Source organism: Heloderma suspectum, chromosome 6 (assembly GCF_057233095.1).
Source record: "Heloderma suspectum isolate Gila_16-S chromosome 6, 16-S_ref, whole genome shotgun sequence".
NCBI lineage: Eukaryota > Metazoa > Chordata > Lepidosauria > Squamata > Helodermatidae > Heloderma > Heloderma suspectum.
Window position 1 is genome coordinate 80,593,481 of NC_139463.1, and position 21,693 is coordinate 80,615,173.

At 43.7% G+C, this 21,693-nt stretch overlaps 2 protein-coding genes across 2 annotated transcripts; both read left to right on the forward strand.

Annotated features, from left to right (window-relative positions):
- The first annotated feature begins 7,731 nt into the window (after positions 1-7,731).
- Positions 7,732-8,697, forward strand: LOC146341411 (olfactory receptor OR9H1-like). Its single transcript, XM_084807430.1, has one exon. It carries the CDS (start codon positions 7,732-7,734, stop codon positions 8,695-8,697), a length of 966 nt encoding a protein of 321 aa, XP_084663556.1.
- Positions 8,698-15,433: 6,736 nt separating this feature from the next.
- Positions 15,434-16,366, forward strand: LOC146341412 (olfactory receptor OR9H1-like). The gene has a single exon (XM_084808342.1). The coding sequence runs from the start codon at positions 15,434-15,436 to the stop codon at positions 16,364-16,366; it is 933 nt and encodes a 310-aa protein (XP_084664468.1).
- The last annotated feature ends 5,327 nt before the right edge of the window (positions 16,367-21,693 follow it).

Below are 21,693 nucleotides of genomic sequence, written 5' to 3' on the forward strand. Positions count from 1 at the left end.
CATTCATTTGCGTCCTGCGAAGCTGCTGTGATAGGGTACGTACGTATTTACATAGCCTATCACAGCAAGCCAAAAAAAAAAACAGCGTGCACAAATGGCGGCGGCCACCATTTGCATTCCCTATTTTTCCCCGTTTTAGCCTACATAAATATTTACATAGGCTATTACAGCGAAAAACAAGGGGAACACAAATAGCGTAGTGGGCGCCATTTGCGTTCCCTATTTTTTGCTGTTTTAGCCTACATAAATATTTATGTAGACTATTACAGCGAAAAAAACAGAACGCAAATAGCGCCCACTACACCATTTGCATTCCCCTTGTTTTCGCCGTAAAAGCCTATGTAAATATTTATGTAGGCTAAAATGGCTAAAAATAGGAAACGCAAATGGCGGCTGCCGTAGCCACCGCCATTTGCGTACGCTGTTGGTTTTTTTTTTTTGGCTTGCCATGATAGGCTATGTAAATACTTATGTAACCTATCATGGCCTCCGCAGGGATGCAAAAGGCATACCTGTGTTAGCCATGATAGGCTACATAAGTATTTACATAGCCTATCACAGCTATGATGAAGAAGCGAATGGCGGCCGCAGGGCGGCCACCATTTGCAAGTCAGTGAGGACAGCAGCAGGTAAGTGCTCCGTTTCACGTGCCTTTCGTGGTTTGGGGGGTGGGGGCTTCATTCCGCCACAGATTTTAGGGGGGCGAATGCACTGGCATCAGGCCTCACCAAGATCCGTGGCAGAATTCTCTGACATCCCTAACTCCAGAGTGCTGCAACGCTGTATGTTCCGTTCCAGGTACTCCTGAGGTGAATCACCATGTGTAAGAAATAATGAATGGCCCCTAAATCATCCTAAAAGCTTTATGTATGACTGAGTGTGATTTTGAACATGTTTCTTTGCTCCACTTCCAGCATCCTAACGGATATGCAACATTGCCTCTAGTGGCTAATGGAACCTCCCCCCCTCCCCTGTCTGGGTTCTCTGGCCACCCTCCAAGCCTCTACCCATGCTTGCACACCCCTGGACCCACCCACCCCACTCTCTGTGTTGCCTGCACTCACCCCAGGCCTGTCCAGCGATCTCTGCAGCTGTCATTTATGCCTGTAACCTTGCATATATTGGCCATTCACAGCACCTTTTTTGAAAGAGTAGATGTGTGCATATCTGTGCCTGCCATTTTTTTCCCACAAAATGGCAGCCACAGAGATTGCTGGATGGGCCTGGGTTGAGCGAGGGCAGCTCAGCAAGTGGGGGTTGGGGTTGGGAGGGAAGGTAGTTGGCTGGCGGGGAAGTTCACCAGATTCTCGGACCTGATCGGGTGCCTGCACCATCACTAACTTGGATGTTGTCAAAGCAGCCAATAGTCTGTGGGCCTCTCCACATGTGGTTTTAATCTTGTGATCAAGATTGGTTACTCACAGATGTTTGTGAGTCCGTTACATGACATCATCTTCCAGGGCCTCTCTTGTTCTTTGTAGCCATTATCACAGGGTTTTTTGTTTTTGTTTTTCATGACAAGGAAATTCTAGTATTTTCTCCCTATCCCAATATATTTCACCATAGAAGCCTTGTGAAAATGTGCAATTTTGCTATGCCACAGTGGCTGTATAATGGAACATATAGAACTTGTCAAGAAAGAAAATCAGTGAAAAACAGCCCATGTCAGCCCATTTAACGGGCTGATCTTAATCCCCAGAGAATCCTGACGCAGGAGCCCCGGTAAGGGTGTGGGATTTTACCCTTGTGTAGCACAGCCCTGTATCATTAGCAGAGGCTCTGTAGACTTTCCTATAAGTATAATGGAGTTCCTATTTCCTCAAGTCCCCAAATTTGGAATAGCTAGTGTAGGCATCCAAGTATGGTTTCCAATTGACAGGTGAAAGAAAAGACCCAGCCACATTGTTTTAGTTTTGGTCTCATGAAGAAGTGAAGTACTTCTTCACAGAGCACATAGTTAAACTATGGAATTCACTACCACAGGATGCAGTAATGGCCACCAATTTGGATGGTTTAGGGGTTTGGACAACTTCCTGGAGGAAAAGACCATCAATGGCTACTAGTCCTGCCGGGCAGGATTCCGGGGGGAGGGACGGAGTGCCTCCCCCCCACTGTGGATGCCCCTCAGCGGAGCAAGGTAAGGGATTCGTACGTCCCTATGCCTGCCTGACCTGCAAAGGCAGAGAATTCCACAGGAAGCAGGCCACCATGCTGAAGACTCTTTTCCTGGTGGACTCCAACCAGGCCATGGGTCCATGTGGAACCACCAGGAACATGTCCTCTGATGACCTCAGCGACCAGGCAGGTTGGTAGAGGCCAAGCTCTAGCATGTGGTCCCTGGAGCTTCTCAGAAATTGAACTTGGCTCTTGAGCTAAAAGAAGGTCAGCACTGATCTATGACCCCTGCTTTAGTAGAATACACAAAGTGTAGGAAATTCTTGAGGGGTCTTTCTATTATTATTATTATTTTATTTTAAATTTTAAAACACCCTCTGCACTTGTAGGGGCCCAGGACTCTTGTCCAGCCCGGAGTTCTTCCTGAATGATTATTGGACAGGGTGAGGTCACATGGTGGCCTGGGATTTCAGAAAGAACTGCCAGGCTGGAGAAAGGCCTGGGCTCTTGCAAGTGCAGGGTGTTTTTGTTTTGTTTTTTAATTAAAAAAATAGAAAGCAGACTCCTCAAGAATTGCCTACACTTAAAAAGGTGTGTGAAAACCCTGTTCCTCCCCTCAAGGAGAAAATACTCCAAAATTCTCACCAGAGTTTCTGCCCCCCCCCCCGCTGAAAATGGAAGAATCAAACATTTTGGCACAGCACTATTTCTAAATCAGTATCTTAAAATGTGCATTAGCTGACTGAATCTGGAAATAGAGCCTTTCTTGTGATTCATTCCATGTACATGGCAAATATCCACAGCCCACTACGGGAAGAACAAAAAACCTCCTCTCTATTCTGCACATGTTTTCTTTAAACATAGGAAATGTTGCATCTGTTCTTCAGATTGCATCATGCTACCACTCCAGGGACTGAGTAGGAAGGGAGTACCATTTGCTTTAAAGCCCCCCCCCCAAAAAAAAACCCTATTGCAAGAAGCAAGAACACTCCCATTTACTGAAGGTATTCTGAGAGATAGACACGCTTCTCTACACCCCACCCTGCCCTTTAGATATCTTCATCCTTCTCAATGGGAGACAATAACATCCCTGAACATCTTGACACAGCTATGAGTAGAAGATGTTCATTGCTTTGAAATACCTACACTTCTGAGGCATATAAATGTGTAGTGTGGATCCTACCTGTCTACTGAAATCAAGGTGAGATACTTCTTGTTTATATATAGCCATCAGCATAACTAATCATGACAATGTTCTTGCAGGTATTATTTGGATAGATTTTCTGAAATCATTGCAGATATATCAGACTGAGGTAATTAATTGGTATAATAACTGCTACAGAATTTTAGCCTCTTACTTTAAACCTTTAGAGAGCAATCAATGCTAGTCAATGGCTAGATGGCCATAGGATATCTTGTTTTCCGGGAACTGTCCCCCCCCCTTCTGCACTGCTGCACAGGCAGCATGGAAAAGCCCTGTGCTCCATGCTGGCAAGAGGAGCATGGAGCAGCTGAAACAGGGCATTCCAGGGGGCGTTCTGAGGTGGGGAGGGCAGAAATGCTGGTATGACACATCCAATGTGTCATCTGGCAGTACCCTCCCCTGCTCTGCTGTCCCGTGGCTAGACAGCTGAAATTGGCTGTCTAGCTTAAAATGCAGGGCAGGAGAAGCACGGAGCGAACAATCCCCTCTGTGCTTCTCCTGCCCTGCATTGGATAGGTGGTCGTCTCTGAGTTTGGAGGCGTCCACCTATCTGCATAGGATTGCGCCCTTAAACTCTTTTTTTTTTAATGTTCTGAGGTATGCTATCTGCCACATACATGTTTAGGGAGCTTGCAGTGTTTTGAAATAAAGTACATGCACAATGTTATATCATTCTGAAGCTTTTGGTGTTATGAGAGGAGAAAGTTGAATAAGGGTTGGGATTATCTTTACATGAGTCACTTCTGTTCTGACACACTTCCACCTCTGCCAGGAAAATAGATAAATTATGTAAATAATGTAAATAAATAAACTTGCATTTTTTTTTAAAAAAAGTCTTTCTGTGCATGCACAGAGTGCACACTAGCAAACACTATGGCTATGACAGGGAAATAGTGCCAGTCTTTACTCCTTCTAGGTCAGATGTGTACACCTTAACCATATGTACACTTTGGATCTTTTGGGAACTCCTGTGCACAGAAGAAATTATTGTATGTATGTATGCATGTTTACATTTCTTTACCACCCTACAGGTGAAGTTCTCTGGGCAGGTATATCAGTGTAATGCATTGTGCATTTGGAATCTACATTGCCCATGAGCAATACCGACCAACCTTAAAACAGAATGGGAGATTCTACTCTATAAATAGAAGAAGACCACATTAACTGAAGCCCCTGCATGAAGAGCCATCAAACTAAGGATTTAGGGACAACCTTTAGCTCTGTTTCAAAACCACATATTATTTACACAGTCAAGAGTGTAGGCTGCAGCCCATGGCCAGCACACCATGGTCATGTTGGCCACATCTATTTTTCTTTCATTCTTTTGGTCTCCAGAGTTTTCTCTTCTCAGAGAAAATGGAATGCCTACCAGTCTCATGAGAAACACCTGGCATTTTGTCTGTAATCTTGAGAAGAGTATTAGTGGCATGGGAGATTCTTTGTCCTCCTCCTAGTAAGTTGATTGTGTTTTAAATTAGCAGAAAACCATCTGGAGCCACAGTAGGCAAAATAATTTTAAACCCCCCTAAAATCTGACTACTATGATAAGTGTGTGCGTGCATATGTTTGCAAACACAATTTTATGCTATTCACATGATTACTTGCTTAATGATCACATGATTAATTGATGTGTGAATCACAGGTAAAACTTCAATGCAACCCAATGCTAACTCAAACAATACTTTTCAGTGGTCACATTCCATGGTAACTGATCTATAGAGATGCCAGTTGTGATATCCCCCCCTTCCTTTCAAATGTACGGATAAGAAGAAATGAACACAAGGAGTGGGTTTCCTGGCTTTTGAATCACACTGTGTTCTTACCTGAGTGTTTTGCATATGTTGGAGAACCAGATAGGCTTATATTGAGCTGGTTTGCATGATCACTAAGAGTTAAACAAGTGCCCTGTCTAATCCTCAGTGTCTGGCCTGTTGGGTTATTTGACGTTATTTTCCCTACAATGAGCCATGATGTCCAGCTTCAGATGACACAACAACCTGTGCCCAGGCAGATAATTAGGCAAATCACACTCCACACATGCAAAGAATTAAACAAGTAATGGTGGTTTGTTCAACCCTAAGTGATCATGTGAACCAGCCCATAGTGTCCCTACTATTGTATTTATTTACCACAATATTTATATGACACTCAATAATAGCATTCTCTGAGTGTCTTAGAGACAATAATACAAAAATAAATAATGACCACATAAGAATAAAAAAAGGAGTTTAAAAACCAGTATAGACATTTCAGTGGCATAACCAGTCCAAACTTTAGGGGATTCAAAGGTTTGTGGTTCTAAAACATAGAAGAAGAAAAAAAGTGCTACCAAAAAGTCAACAAAGAAGGTGCTGATTTTAGCTTTTCACACTACGATGACTCCCATTATAGGATGTGAGTCATCCCATCTTATCATATCCACCCTAAAAATAGTGGAGCTGAAACAAACATCCCGAAGACTGATATAATATACCTGTTGTAGAAAGTACCATTCTGTGTGCAGGTGTGCATATTTTGGATGCTGACCCATAGTATATCTCTAGCTAAGGTAGGGATGTATGAAACACTTACCTTATTCCGCTCCGGTGCATCCGCGGTGGGGGGGAGGCGCTCCATCCCTCCCCCAGGATTCCTTCGCGGCCAGCTCTGCTCCGCGGCGACCCCGAGGAGCCACCGGCCGGGGCTGCCCGCAGCTGGACATCCGGCTGCTGGGCTGCGCAGGGACACACGCAAATGGCGGCTGCTGTAGCCACTGCCATTTGTGTTCCTGCCTATTGCCGTTATAGGCTATGTATATATTTACATAGCTTATCACAGCAAAAGACAGCATGCCAATGGCATCCCTGCATTAGCTGTGATAGGCTACGTAAATACTTACATAGCCTATCACTGCCATTCGAGGAGCACCGGAATGGCCGACAAAAGTAGGCTCTGTTTTGGCCCATTTTGCGGGGTGGTGGGGCGGGTGGCTTCATTCTGCTATGGATTGCTGGGGGGGGGGCGAATGTGCTGGCATTTGGCCTCCCTGGAATCCATGGCGAAATTCTCCAACATCCCTAATCTAAGGGAAGTATTTTATTTGTATGGGAGAACATTCAAACAGCAATCCTCAGTCTGAAATCTGTTGTGATAGAGATCAGCAACAGAGGCTACTGACTTGGCTGCCAATTTCCTACATATTAGTGTACTGGAAAATATGGCTGTGGTTTCCTTTTCCTTGGCATAAGGTAATAGCAATGAAATCTAAGTAAGGGAATTTTGAGAGCCCACTACAGAAAGAAAGATGAATACATTGGGAAACTCTCAGGTAAATGCATGATAGACGGGGCTCTAGTGTGGCCCCATACAACACATTAATACACTCTCTCTCAAGTGGATATTTAGGGGAAAATCTGGGTCTATTACTGCACAGTAAATAAAACTCGTAGGGATGTACGAAACACCTACCTGGCTCCGTGCCGGGCAATCCGCGGTGGGAGGGAGGTGCTCTGTCCCTCCCCCCGGAATCCTCAATGGGGGGGGGAGGCGATCTGGTCCTCCCTCCCAGAATCCTGCCCAGCTGGCTCTGCTCCACGGTCAAGCCATGGAGCCACCAACCAGCTCCAGCCACCCACAGCCAGATATCCGGCCGCTGGGCAGCCATGCAGGGACGCAAATGGCAGCTGTTGTAGCCACCGCCATTTGCGTCCCTGTATTGAGCCGTGATAGGCTACGTAAATACTTACGTAGCCTATCTCAGCCTCCGCAGGGACGCAAATGGTGTCCCTGCATTAGCCGTGATAGGCTAAGTAAGTATTTACATAGCCTATCACGGCTATGAAGACGAAGTGAATGGCGGCCACAGGACGGCCGCCATTCGTAAAGCAGCGCGGACGGGAGCAGGTAAGTGCTCCATTTCATGTGCCTTTCGTGGGGTGGGGGAGGCGGGGGCTTCATTCTGCGATGGATTTTGGGGGGCCAAATGCACTGGCATTCGGCCTCACCGAGATCTGTCACGGAATTCTCTGACATCCCTATAAAACTCACCATCCCCCGATCCGTATGGCACACACAGAAAATATGATATGAAACTACATATCATGAGAACTAGTCCTCTGTGTCTTCAGGGTTGTATTTGCTCATGGCACTGCATTTTTGATGTTCATTTCTTGATAGTGGAGTCCACAGCATTGATTCTGCTCACACATTCTTTTGTCTTTCAGGTTTGGAATCATTTCAAGTAAGATAACCAGTATGCTGTATCAAAGAAAGGCAAATGGGATACTCTGGGGAATGTGCAGGGCTACTGTGTGTGAACTTAAAAATCCAGTAATTCATGAACATCTGATGTAGACAACAGTGAAGATAAAAAAGATATTTCTACTTATATGATCTGAAGAGAAACTAGACATTTTTACTTTAAAACACCCATCATGGCCTTATTGGATATTCTTTATGGTCTAGAAAATAATGTAGGAAACCAAACCATTGTTACACAGTTCATCTTGAAAGGATTCCAAGGTCAGCTACAGCTGGGTCTATCCTTTCTCTTCATACTGTTTTATGTCATCACTTTGCTGGGGAATATCGGAATGATCATCATCATCACTGTTGATGACCAACTTCAGAGTCCTATGTACTTCTTCCTGAAGAACTTATCCTTCTTGGATGTCTGCTACTCTTCAGTTATCACTCCAAAAGCCATGATGAACTTTGCAACTGGGAAACAGACCATTTCCTACCATGAGTGTGCCATACAAATGTTCTTCTTCTCTCTCTTTGGGACCACTGAATGTTTTTTCCTAGCTGTGATGGCATATGACCGGTTCACTGCGATCTGCAGTCCATTGCTTTATAATGTCACCATGTCCAAGAAGACCTGTGCATTTCTAGTGGTGGTTTCATACTTCTTTGGCTTCCTCAATTGTTGCACACAGACAGGCCTCACATTCAGCTTGTCCTATTGTGAGCCAGGGGAAATCAACCACTTCTTTTGTGATGTGCCAGCTGTCATGAAGGCCTCTTGCTCAGACACTTCTGTAAATGAAATTGTGCTGCTAATACTGTGTGGGTCTATTGTAATAATAACATCCACAATTGTCCTAATCTCCTACAGCTACATTGTGGCTACAGTCCTTCGCATACCATCTATGAAAGGGAGATACAAAGCTTTTTCAACCTGTACTTCGCATATCATGGCTGTAAGCTTGTTCTTTGGCACAGCTTTCTTTATGTATGGCCAGCCTGGGGCCATCTCTTCTCCTAATCAAGGCAAGGTTGTGTCTGTCTTCTACACCATTGTAATCCCAATGTTGAACCCATTAATCTATAGCCTAAGGAACAAGGAGGTCAAAAATGCCCTGGGCAGGCAGCTAAAAAGGATGGCTTTCTTCCACTGAACATTTCATTGCTACATTACAAGCCTTCTCTGTAAATAGACAAAACAATTTGTATTCTGAATGGTTTTCTAAACAAGTACCATGGAAGAATAAATATCAAAGACATTTATTTATTTATTTATTTATTCATTCATTCATTCATTCATTTCATTTCATTTCTGTACCGTCCAATAGCCAAAGCTCTCTGGGAGGTTCACAAAAATTAAAACCAAAAAGCACACAGTACGACAATATAAAATATTAATAACATTAAAAGCATAATGTAACACAACAATCAGAATAAAACCAGACTAAAACCTCGCAGCAATGTGGAGATTAAAATGCAGATTTAAAACAGCAAAGCTAAAAGTCTAGAAAGCTAATATGCTAAAATGCCTGGGAAAATAAAAAGGTCTTCACCTGGCGCCAGAAGGAATACAACGTAGGTGCCAGGCGAACCTCACTAGGGAGCTCATTCCACAGCCATGGTGTCACAGCAGAAAAGACCCTCCTCCTGGTAGCCACCCGTGACCCGCCTCACTTCCTTGTCAAGGGCTCATGGAGGAGGGCTGCTGAAGATGATCTTAAGGTTTGGGCAGGCATATATGGGCAGAAGTGATCCTTCAGATAACCTGGCCCCAAGCCATTTAGGGTTTTGCATGTTAATACCAGCACTTTGAATCGGGCCTGGAAATGGACTGGCAGCCAGTGCAGCTGGAAAAGTACTGGCATAATATGAGCTCGTTGGCCAGTCCCCATTAACAATCTTGTTGCTCTGTTTTGGACCAGCTGAAGGTTCTGGACTATTTTCAAAGGCAGCCCCATGCATAACGCATTGCAGAAATCCAGACAAGACATTATCAGAGCATGGATAACTAGCTAGGCTATCTCTGTCCAGATAAGGGCAGAGTTGGTAGATCAGCCTAAGCTGATAAAAAGTGCTCTGTGCCACTGAGTTCACCTGTGCCTCAAGTGACAGTTCTGGATTCAAGAGCACCCTCAAACTACGAATGTGATCCTTTAGGGGGAGTGCAACCCCCTCCAGAACATGTTGAATATCACCTAGATGGACAGACGAACCACCCACTAACAGTACCTCCATCTTGTCTGGATTGAGTTTCAGTTTATTGGCCATCATCCAGTCCATGACTGTGCCCAGGCACTGATTCAGAACAGCCACTGCCTCACCTGGGTTTGATGAGAAAGAGAGGTAGAGCTGGGTGTCATCCACATATTGATGGCGCCTCAGCGCACACCTCCGGATAACCTCCCCCAATGGTTTCATGTAGATATTAAACAGTAGGGATGTATGAAAGTCCCCTTACCTGGCTCTGCCAGGTTCCGCTGGGTGAGGGAGGTGCTCTGTCCCTCCCCCTAGAATCCTGGCTGGCCGGCTCCGCTCCACAGGGATTCCGCGGAGCTGCCGGCTGGCTCCGCCAGCAGCCGGACATGTGGCCGCTGGCTAGCAGGGACGCAAATGGTGGCAGCCGTAGCCACCACTGTTTGCATCCCTGTAGTCAGCCATGATAGGCTACATAAAGACTTACGTAGCCTATCAAGTCTGGCTTAACCCCCCCCCCCAAAAAAAACGCACATACGCAAATGGTGGCAGCTACAGCTGCCGCCATTTGTTTTCCTTATTTTTGGCCATCTTAAGTCTACGTAAATATTTACGTAGACTAAGACGGAGAAAATAAGGCGGAATGCAAATAGCGTCCGCTAAGCTATTTGCGTTCCCCCTTATTTTCGCCGTCTTAGTCTATGTAAATATTTACGTAGACTTAAGATGGCCAAAAATAAGGAACACAAATGGCGGCGGCCATAGCCACCGCCATTTGCTCATGCGTTTTTTTTTTTTAAGCCAGATGTGATAGGCTATGTAAGTCTTTACAAAAACAAAATAAAGTGACAAGATAGCACATGGCGGCGGCGGCAGCCGGTCGGAAGACCAGCCGCCACAGCTGCCGCCGCCGAAGCCACCGCCAGAGCCACCGCCACCTAGAAGATCCGCCCCAGGTAAGTCTCATCCCGGGGGGGATCCGCAGGGGGGAGGGGGGGTGGCAGGCCATTCCACCACAGATTTCGGGGGCCGAATGCACTGGCATTCGGCCTCACCGAGATCCGTGACGGAATTCTCTGCCATCCCTATTAAACAGCATAGGGAATAAAATAGAGCCCTGTGGAACCCCATGGCATAATTGCCATGGCACAGAGCAATAATCCCCCATCACCAGCTTCTGGAATTGGCCATCCAAGTAGGAGTAGAACCAAGAAATAAATATCAAACCCCAATATTTCATTGAATAAATACATTCAAATGCTAACCTATTTGGAACATACTGCAGGATACGCGTTAGCCATATAACTGCAGGGAGGTTGCTGAATGTATACAGTAAGATTTTTACTAGGGTTTACTAAGAAAGCAAACTTGAGCACACTCCGGGAGAAAGTGGAGGACAGGAAGGCCTGGCGTGCTATGGTCCACGGGGTCATGAAGAGTCGGACATGAATTAACGACTGAATAACAACTAAGAAAGCAAACTATCAAGTCTGGGAGAAAATTAGGTTATCATCCTTCTCCCAGTGATCTAGCTTTTTATGTGCAGGGAAATGATCATGTCTCCACCTAACTATAGAGGACTTAGAGCATTTCTACACAAGGCATTTATTGTGCACTTGTGATTCCTCACTCATGGTAGTTTGTGGCTGCTTTATACAACATCCTCCTCCTCCAAGGCTTCTCCCATGCTTTTAAACAATTATAATGTTTGCTTTTCCTAAGAACAGCAATCTGGTATTTTGGTGACTGGTGGTATGAAACCCTGGTGTATTTGTGCAATTCCACTCTACCACCGTGCCACCTAGTGGTTGTGTAGTGGAACATATAGAAAGGCAGATAAAGAAAAACCCCAGAAAAAAACACACACACAAATAATCTGGAAGTGGAAGCCTCGGTAAAGTGGTGGGTTAAGCCTCATGTAGAAAGCTCCCAAGGTGCTCTCTTGGCTTCCTCCCCATCTTTAGGTATTTCTCCTCTAAGGGCACAATCAGATTATCTCTCTGCTATGACTTCAGGAGGGGGACTCAAAAGTCCTATCCCTCCCCCTGCCCGCTCTCAGCCACTGAGGAAAGAACCGCAGTATCTGCTTTATGAGGTCGCAAAAAGTGGCCTTAGATGACATTGTAAAAAGGGATGTTCTGGTGGGTGGGGAGGGGAGAGGTCAGGATATGAACAATCCTATGCCCTCTCTAGCTCCAGCCCCATCCCTGTGCCCCCTATAGCCAGGCAAAAAAGAAAAGAAAAGAAAAGAAAAGGAGAACAGAGAGGGGGAAATTGCCTCCATCACTCTTCCCACCCTGCTAGCAGCAGCCAGGTAAGGTATTGCATACATCGAAGCCTCTGAGATCACACATGCGTCTCTATCGCTGTTAGAATTGCCCTTCTGGAATTCTTACTGCCAAGATACTTCTGCATCTTGCACTTTTAAAATTTACTATTTTAAGAACTTTAGCTGCTATTTCTTGCGCTTGGCACTCTTGAGGAATGGGCTACTAGTTTTATTTTATTATTAAATTTATTAATCGCCCATCTGGCTGGTCACCCAGCCACTCCCGGCGATGTACAGCATATAATGAAACAGTTTAAAACAATAAAATTCTACAATAAAAACATTTTCTAAAATACCCTAACCCACCCCAATATAATTCATAGTTATATGAATACCTGACTGCACTGGAAAGTTTTATCATATCTAATTCTGTCTTATGCATTTTAACAATTGATAAGTAATATCAACTGATACTGTGTCTGAATGATTGACAATGGTTATTTTTTTTAAAAAAACATAAAAATAAAGTTATGTTGTGTATAATTGAAATGAACTATTTGTGTGGACTGCTATATTATTATTTTTAAATGAACAGTCTCTAGGTGGTTTATTGTAATGATGCTTTGATCTGTTGTTGTATTCCTGTTCTTGTGCTGTGAGGTGCTTTGGGCACATTTATCTTGGAAAAGAAGCATAAAATAATAATACAGATTCCAGTATTTCCTGGGTTTGGCAAATTAAGTTTTGAAATACAATTGGAACTATAAAAGGTTGCTCATTTCAAAACAGATACCATTGGGGTGGATCCACTGTAAGTTAGGGATGTCAGAGAAATATGCAATGGAACCAAATCAGTTTTGCACATGTGTGTGTGTGTGTGTGAATTTGCACAATGCTGCAGAATGAAAGGCGTCTGACAATCGGTGAAACACAGACAGAACAGATTTTACATCATCTGTCCATCCCTACAGTAAGTTAGTCATGCCTTAGTCTCATTGAAATCATGACTGCCTTATTGTGGAAAGAACAGTTAGAGTAATCTTCTTGAAAAGAAAAAAAAATACATCAGGAACATGGTCTCTTTAGGGTTTATTATATCTTCAATCTGTGATACCCAAGAGAGTGTGATATTCTCCCTCAAGTGTTCATGGGGCCATTTACAAATGCATGGAACAGAGAAAGAGAATATTTCCCATTTATATCAAATGTAAGTATGGAGGCACATTATTCGGGAAACTGCATTATGATTTCCAATTCCTTTCTAGGACCTACCATTTGGTCAGAATCCTCCCAACAGGAGAATGCAGTACACATGGGGGAGGGGGGATGCTGGATCATTGCATTTTTCCAACAGAAGAGACAGTTGCAAGCTAGATCTTTGTAAGTTCATTTAGTTTAGGAGGGAAACAATTCAGCATACACTTGAATGAGTTTGCGGCAGGAATGCTGAATGCTGCATGAGAGGATCTAAGTGGCCTTTCATCATGAGGGTAAGACAGTGAAATAGTAAATCAACAAAATGATGCTCATATCTATAATAAAATGCAAACTTGCACAGTTTTAAGACAGGCAGTAGTAGACCTGAACCAGATTGCATGGATCATGTCACTGGCTCTATTATGTCGTAAGGCAAGAGAGAGAGACAAGGAGGAGTGAGTTCAAACATATGAAGTGTGAGAGGAAAGGAAGATCGACAGAAAGGTTCAAGGTTGATACTGTGATGCTGTTGTGACAGCCCTCCATTTCCTTTGCTTATGGGGTTTCCTCATTTTGCTGGAAAGAAAGTGTAGCCATTCATGCTTACAACTATCTCACCTTATAAAATGCATGCAATCTGTGATAGGTGAAATTGTCCCTGAGTTACTCCTTTGTAGTGATCAGTGTTTCTCAATAAAGAGGAGACCTATATATTTCTACGCCTTTTGATAAAACATTGCAAAAGTCATTATGTCCAAATCCTCTCATACTATGTAACATGTCCCGCACACCAATGCTCCTATATCATCATCATCATCATCGTCATCATCATCATCATCGTCATCATGTCATACCTGACTAGATTATTTCCTTCACCATTTTTGTATCCTTTTAATCTGCTCTCTGTCTCTATATGCCAGTGTGATGGGTAGGTTATGCAGCCTTTTCCAACATGGTGCCCTCTAGATGTGTTGGACTACAGTTCCCATCATCCCCAGATCTGGCTGGGGATGATTAGGAGATTATTGTAGAGCATTGTATGAGAACTGGGTTCCAATTCCCACTTACTTAGCCATGAAATTTTTGAGTGACTTTGGGCCAGTCTCTCTCTCTCTCTCTCTCTCTCTCTCTCTCTCTCATCTTTTTTTTTTGTGAGGGGGGAGACTGCCTTCCTAGAGCAGACTATGTTCTAGCTACCCCACCACTCTATTTCCAATGACAGTTACTGAGGTCATACATTGGACCTCACTGGAAAGCTCAAACAGCTCATGACCACTGCAGTGTGCAGTTCTCAGAAGTATATGAATGTGGAGGTCTTCATTTAGTTCTCGTGGCTAATAGAGTAATACCGATGAATTGGCCTGATTGCCAATATATGATTTGCCAATATGATATCTATATCAGTGGTTTAGGTAAATTTCTAAAGACGTTCGGAAGGATCCAGATTTAAGAAGGATCCAGATTCATGATCTGAGCCCTTGTTTGTGGAAGGCAGATTCTGGATCCAATCCAGTATTTGCATTTTGCTCTACTATTTCTTAACTTCTTAATCCTTAATCTCTATAGGGTCCAAGGGTGCAATGGACTTCCAAATGGCAGACGTGTTCAGAAAAACAGAAAATGCTTTGCACAAGTGCCCTGATCCAAATTTGTTTTCATCCTACTGCAGCTTCTCCAACTCTGTGCATGCAAGTCTCCTACAAGATTCAAGACTCAATTCATTGGACTGCGGCAAGGACATGTTTTAAATGGGCAAAATAATTGTCACATTAGATGCTTGCTAACCATCACAGTGCAGGCACATCCTGTGTGGAGAGAGAGAAAAAATCTAGCCATTTTCCTTTGTAATTTTATGATCTGTCCTCCTAGTTTGGATTTGCAACTGGATGCTGACTTCAGGATTACTGTATAAGATTTGAATGAATTGTATATTAAGAAAATGGTGACATTGGGTGGGGTCCGTTCCATATCACTACTTCTATGATTCCTAGGCAGGTGTGCAATTTCAGTGCATTGTATTATGTTGTTCTAAAAAAAGTGTGTTTCTATTTAAGGCATAGCATATTTGTGACAATATAATTTCACAGCCTCTGTTTTAGTGACTAATCCCTTCCAGCTACCCTTGACATTTGTCAGTTTGGGGAACATATATACAAACACACATGCCTGAAGTTTGCAATCACAAAAGCCTTGAAAGAATGACCTTTGTTCCTGACATTGTGGTAACTGCTATGAAAAACCAAACTGAGAAAACTGAATTCATCTTGGTAGGATTTCAAGGTAAACTACAGATTCAGATAGCTCTCTTAATTCTCTTCTTAGTGATGTACATCATCACCCTGGTGGGGAACATTGGCATGATCATAATCACTAGTGCTGACTCCCAACTTCACACACCTATGTACTTCTTCCTGAAGAACTTGTCCTTCATAGATATATGCTACTCTTCAGTCATCACTCCCAGAGCCATGATGAGTTTTGCCACCAGGAACAAGACAATTTCTTACAAAGGATGTGCAACCCAGATGTTCTTCTTTTCTCTTCTTGGGACCACAGAGGCTTTTCTCCTGGCTGGCATGGCATATGATCGATTCATTGCTATCTGCAACCCATTGCTTTACCATGCTTCTATGTCCAAGAAGACCTGTGCATGTCTGGTGGCAGTTTCATACTTCTTTGGCTTCCTCAATTGTTGCACACAGACAGGCCTCACATTCAGCTTGTCCTATTGTGAGCCAGGGGAAATCAACCACTTCTTTTGTGATGTGCCAGCTGTCATGAAGGCCTCTTGCTCAGACACTTCTGTAAATGAAATTGTGCTGCTAATACTGTGTGGGTCTATTGTAATAATAACATCCACAATTGTCCTAATCTCCTACAGCTACATTGTGGCTACAGTCCTTCGCATACCATCTATGAAAGGGAGATACAAAGCTTTTTCAACCTGTACTTCGCATATCATGGCTGTAAGCTTGTTCTTTGGCACAGCTTTCTTTATGTATGGCCAGCCTGGGGCCATCTCTTCTCCTAATCAAGGCAAGGTTGTGTCTGTCTTCTACACCATTGTAATCCCAATGTTGAACCCATTAATCTATAGCCTAAGGAACAAGGAGGTCAAAAATGCCCTGGGCAGGCAGCTAAAAAGGATGGCTTTCTTCCACTGAACCTGTGACTATATGAGTTTGAAATCCACAACAACACCATCTGAAATAAAGGGAATCACAGTTGCATATCTCAGAGACTGAATCTTGTGGAATACCTCCAAAAATTGCCATAAACTGGGGGTGGCCGACAGGAAGCTCTGGTGTGGGCTGGTCCATGAAATCATGAAGAGTCGGAAGCGACTGACTGAATAAACAACAACAACAAAGTCTTTGAGTCTGACCCTTCTTTTCATCCTGCATTGATATTTGATTTCTAAATTACAGACCTCTGATTTCTATCACCACTTTTCAAAGTCATTAAGGGAGAGCAAGATTAATTGGCATGTCTACCCAAAGAAATCTTACTTCTGTCTAATACTATAATGGTGTCATCATCTATGTTTAGATGTAAAATTTATTTAGGTGAGGACATAAATTGTAAACGGTCAGTAAATAGGGAAGCTCTGGTTATATAATAGATCCATATTTATCCATAAATATCCATAAATTGTAAACGGTCAGTAAATAGGGAAGCTCTGGTTATATAATAGATCCATATTTATCCATAAATATCCATAAATTGTAAACGGTCAGTAAATAGGGAAGCTCTGGTTATATAATAGATCCATATTTATCCATAAATATCCATAAATTGTAAATGGTCAGTAAATAGGGAAGCTCTGGTTATATAATAGATCCATATTTAATGGCTTGGATCCAGATTTAGTATACTTGGAGTATACACATTAAAATCATTAGGACTTAAGTTAGTCATAAGTAACTCCAACGCCACTGATTTTAATATGTCTATTGAACTCTATTCTAAATATCACTGAATCTGGATCCAATACAATATGTCCCTTCTATCCACTACCAGACTCTGGCAATGGAGAAGTAAAGACACTCAGCCATCCTCCTGGGCTGACATAGCATGTTTGTAAACAGCTTATATATGATGCTTGTACGGCTCTATTTTCATGTGTGTGCGTGCGTGCGTGCGTGTCTATTGGAGTACATCACTCTGTTTTTTTTTGTGATAACCGTATATAAATTTTTGTGTGTATGAAATGGATGAAATTATGCTTTTTTAAAAAAAGCATGCATTTCCATCAGAGGGTGGCCAACATGTTCCACATTATGTTCTCCATACTCGTTATGTGATTATCTACTGAACTCACCTTCCCCATCATTTTACAGTACATAAAAGGACTAACTCCATTGTGATGTGAACCACCAATTAACTTGCAAATCATCTTGGAGACATGAAGGAAGCAAAATTTGGAAAAGGGTAGGCTAGAACTCACTGATATAGTTTTCTGTGTGCAGGGGGCTCTTCACCATTCTATTACCCACCAGCAGTCTGAAGTGGTACATTCCAGAAAGTTTCAGGTTTACCACCTTATCTGCTGTTTGTGGGAACTAGAGGCTAGTCAGTGCAAAGGCCTCCATAGTGTTGGAGCCATTTCAATCCACCCCCTTCCTCAGGAGACGTGGTCAAAGTAGGGATGTCAGAGAATTTCACCACGGATCATGGTGAGGCCAAATGCCAGTGCATTTGGCCCCCCGAAATTTGTGGAGAAATGGCCTGCCACCCCCTGCCCCCCCGCAGATTGCCCCCGGGATGAGACTTAGCTGGGGCGGATGTTCCGGGCAGTTTCAGCAGTGGCAGCTGCAGCGGCTGGACTTCCGACCAGCTGCCACCACTGCCATTTGCAGTCTGGAGGGTTTTTTTTTTTTTTTACAGAGATATGATAGGCTATGTAAAGATTTACATAGCCTATCATGGCTGGGTTAAAAAAAAAACGCATACGCAAATGGCGGCGGCTACAGTCGCCGCCATTTGCGTTCCTTATTTTTCGCCATCTTAGTCTATGTAAATATTTACATAGACTTAGTCTACGTAAATATTTACGTAGACTATTACGGCGAAAATAAAGGGGAATGCAAATAGCGTAGCAGGCGCTATTTGCGTCCCTTTTTGATTCGCCGTTTTAGCAAATATTTATGTAGGCTAAAACGGCGAATCAAAAAGGGATGCAAATAGTTGCCGCTACACTATTTGCGTTCCCCTTTATTTTCACCATAATAGTCTACATAAATATTTATGTAGACTAAGACGGTGAAAAATAAGGAACGCCGTAGCCGCCGCCATTTGCGTACGCCGTTTTTGTTTTTTTTACCCAGAGCCCTCCGCGGCTGGAAATCTGGCTGTGGACGACTGGCCTGGGCCTTGCTGGCTGCTCCGCGGAGCCACTGCTGAGCACAGCCGGCCGTCAAGGATTCCAGCGGGGAGGAACGGATCACCTCCCCCCCTGTCGAGGATTCTGGGGGGAGGGACGGAACGCCTCCCCACCCATGAACATAATCCACGGAAAGGTAAGTGACTTTCATACATCCCTAGATCAAGGAAATGACTAGGGATGTATGGAGTCACTTACCTGGTCTCGTAGCTTGCTTCGCGGTGGGGGGGAGGTGCTTCGCTGCTCCCCCCGAAGTTCAGGCCGGGCGGGGAGGCTTCCCACCTCGCCCAGCCGAAATTCAGGCCGGGGAGAAGCGCCCCGTCTCCCCGGCCGCGAACTTCAAAAGAAAAACAACAACAATGCCACTGTGATAGGCTACGTGACAATTTACGTAGCCTATCATGGCTAGATCTGCAAAGTCAGCCGTGATAGGCTACGTTAATTATGCTATTTGCGTTGCCCTTATTTTCGCCGTAGTCTACATAAATCTTTACGTAGACTACAGGGACCAAATAAGGAACGCAAATGGCGGCTCCCTATGGGGGCCGCCATTAGCCGTAAGCGCTTTTTTTTTTCAAAGTCACCCGTGATAGGCTACGTGACGATTAACGTAGCCTATCACAGTTGACTTTGCAAATTGAGCCGTGATAGGCTACGTTAATCGTTACGTAGCCTATCACAGGGGCATTTTTTTTTTTTTTTACTTGTCTTGTAATGGCGGCGGCGGCAGCCGGTCGAAAGACCGGCTGACGCCCCCGTCCCTGACGAAGACCTGCCGAACCGCCGCCGGGACCCACCACCGGGAGGGACATTCGTGAAAGGTAAGTCCCATCCCGGCGGGGGCGGAGGGGCGGAGAATTTCTCCCCGAACAACCTTCGGAGGACCGAATGCGTTGGCACTCGGCCCACCGAAGTTTCGGCGAGAAATTCTCCCCCATCCCTAGAAATGACTGATAATTCCTTCTGCCTGTTCCTTCTTATTGTGTTTGGTGGTTGCAATTCCACCTCTTGATAGTTCTATATAGAGATTATTGGAATACCTTTTGACAGAAAATGAAATCTTACTGTATACTTATTGATTAATTTTATGGGGTAAGGAATTAGCTGCTCATTTTTTTATCCCTATTTATTGGAGAAGGTTTTTGATTCTGCCAAATGTGAATGTACTTTTCTCCCCAAATTTAGACAGAATTTTAATAGAAGTTCACCAAAATTTACAGTAGTGTATGTCTTGATATTCTGTGGTACTCATGGATATGAATCTGCAAGATGATTTTCAGTGTCATGCCTACAACACCTCTATTCACCTACTAATTCTGATACACCAGCTGTGTCTCCTTGTGGACAGACATAAACTGGCTGTCATGTATTGGTAACATCCAGATTTGACTACCGTAATACATTGTATGTTGGGCTTCCTTTGCAAACTTCTTATAACCTATCATTAAGGATGCATAGAATTTGCAAAATCCATTCTGTCTGTGTTTTGCAGATTGGCAGGTGCCTTTCATTCCTTCATCCATTCATTGATGGAATTGGATTTGTTTCCCAATTTCTCAAATTTGTGCAAAGTCAAATTTGCAGAAATTTGCACTTGTACAAATGAACAAATACCCCCAAATGCACATTTTCATGACTTAGCCTATAAATGCACATTGTCAGCAGTGGACTTCTAATTATTTTTCTCTGACTAATTTTGTGTAAATTTGCAGAAAGTTAAAAAAAAAAAAATGCACGTACATGGAATCCATGTGACTTGGGAAAAGCCAGTCCACTGTGGAATCTGCAGGCTTGATTCATAGAAATCAAAACTCATTTGATTCCATTGCAGATTTCTCCAACATCCCTACCTGCCATTGGTCCCAAATGTGGCTACTGTTGACCAGGACTTGCCAAAGCAAACATACCTTGCTAGTTCTTTAAAACTTCACTGGCTGCTGGTCCATTACCAAGCACAATTCAAAGAGCTGGTGCTTTCCTTTAATCTCCTACATGACTTGGGTTCTAGTTGCCTAAAGGATTGCCTACCGTCCAAATGACCATCCTCAAATGATATGGTCATCTTCTGAGGACCTTCTTTGGATGCCCTGCCTTCAAACATTAGGTGAATAGCAAAGATCAGTAGACCCTTTTCAGTGGTGGTGAAATATCATTTGTGGTCTTCTTTCCCCAGGCACTATCTTATGCTGTCTCTAGGGATGGCAGAGAATTCCACCATGGACTCAGATGAGGCTGGATTCCCAGATTCCATGGCAGAACAGCACCACTTACCTCCAGCTCTGGAGGATTTCATGTGGAGCAGTCTCCAGATCCCTATACAAGGTGATAAACGAATGGTGGCTGCCATTAGCCTATCATGGGGGGAAATACAGATGTAAATAGCATTATTGGATGCCACTTGTGGCTGTAAAGCCCTGACTTTGACCTAATTGCAGCCATTTATGGCTATATTTAGGTCAAAATCAGTGCATTCATCCCCACGGAATCCATGGCGGAACGAAGCCACCCGCCCCACCACCCCTCGAAATGGGCCCAGAACGGAACCTACCTTTGTTGGCCATTCTGGTGCTCCTTGAATGGTTATATTTAGGTCAAAATCAGTACTTTACAGCTGCAAGTGGTGTACAATACGTCATTTGCATCTGTATTTTTTCCCAGAGATAGCAGAGATGGCAGCTGCCATTAGCGTATCACCTTGTATAGGGAGCCAGAGAGCCGCTCCGTGAATTGCCCCAAATGTGGAGCACCTCTGGGGGATTTCAAGGGGCCCTGAGCGGCACGGATGGCCCATCTACGAACCCTCCCCCCAGACCAGAAAGTGGGGGGTTAATACATCACTAGCTGTCCCTATATGTTTAAACCAAATGTGTGATAGTGAATGTTTTAAACAAGAAATAAATACTTTACATTTAGGTCAGCCTTTCATCTGGAAAAAAAAAATCAACTATAGGATCACCTTAAACCTAATCCCAAGCTTTCTAACTTCACATCTAGGCAGGACCTTTTTAGTTGTCAGCAACATGGATACCAAAAACAGCATCATATCCTGTCTTATAGCTGAACCTTGAAATAACCAGATGAGAGATAGCAGCAGCCTTTTCCCTTGGG

Coding starts and splice junctions, on each gene's coding strand:
- LOC146341411 (XM_084807430.1), top strand. CDS start 7,732: ATGGCCTTATTGGATATTCTTTATGGTCTAGAAAATAATGTAGGAAAC.
- LOC146341412 (XM_084808342.1), top strand. CDS start 15,434: ATGAAAAACCAAACTGAGAAAACTGAATTCATCTTGGTAGGATTTCAA.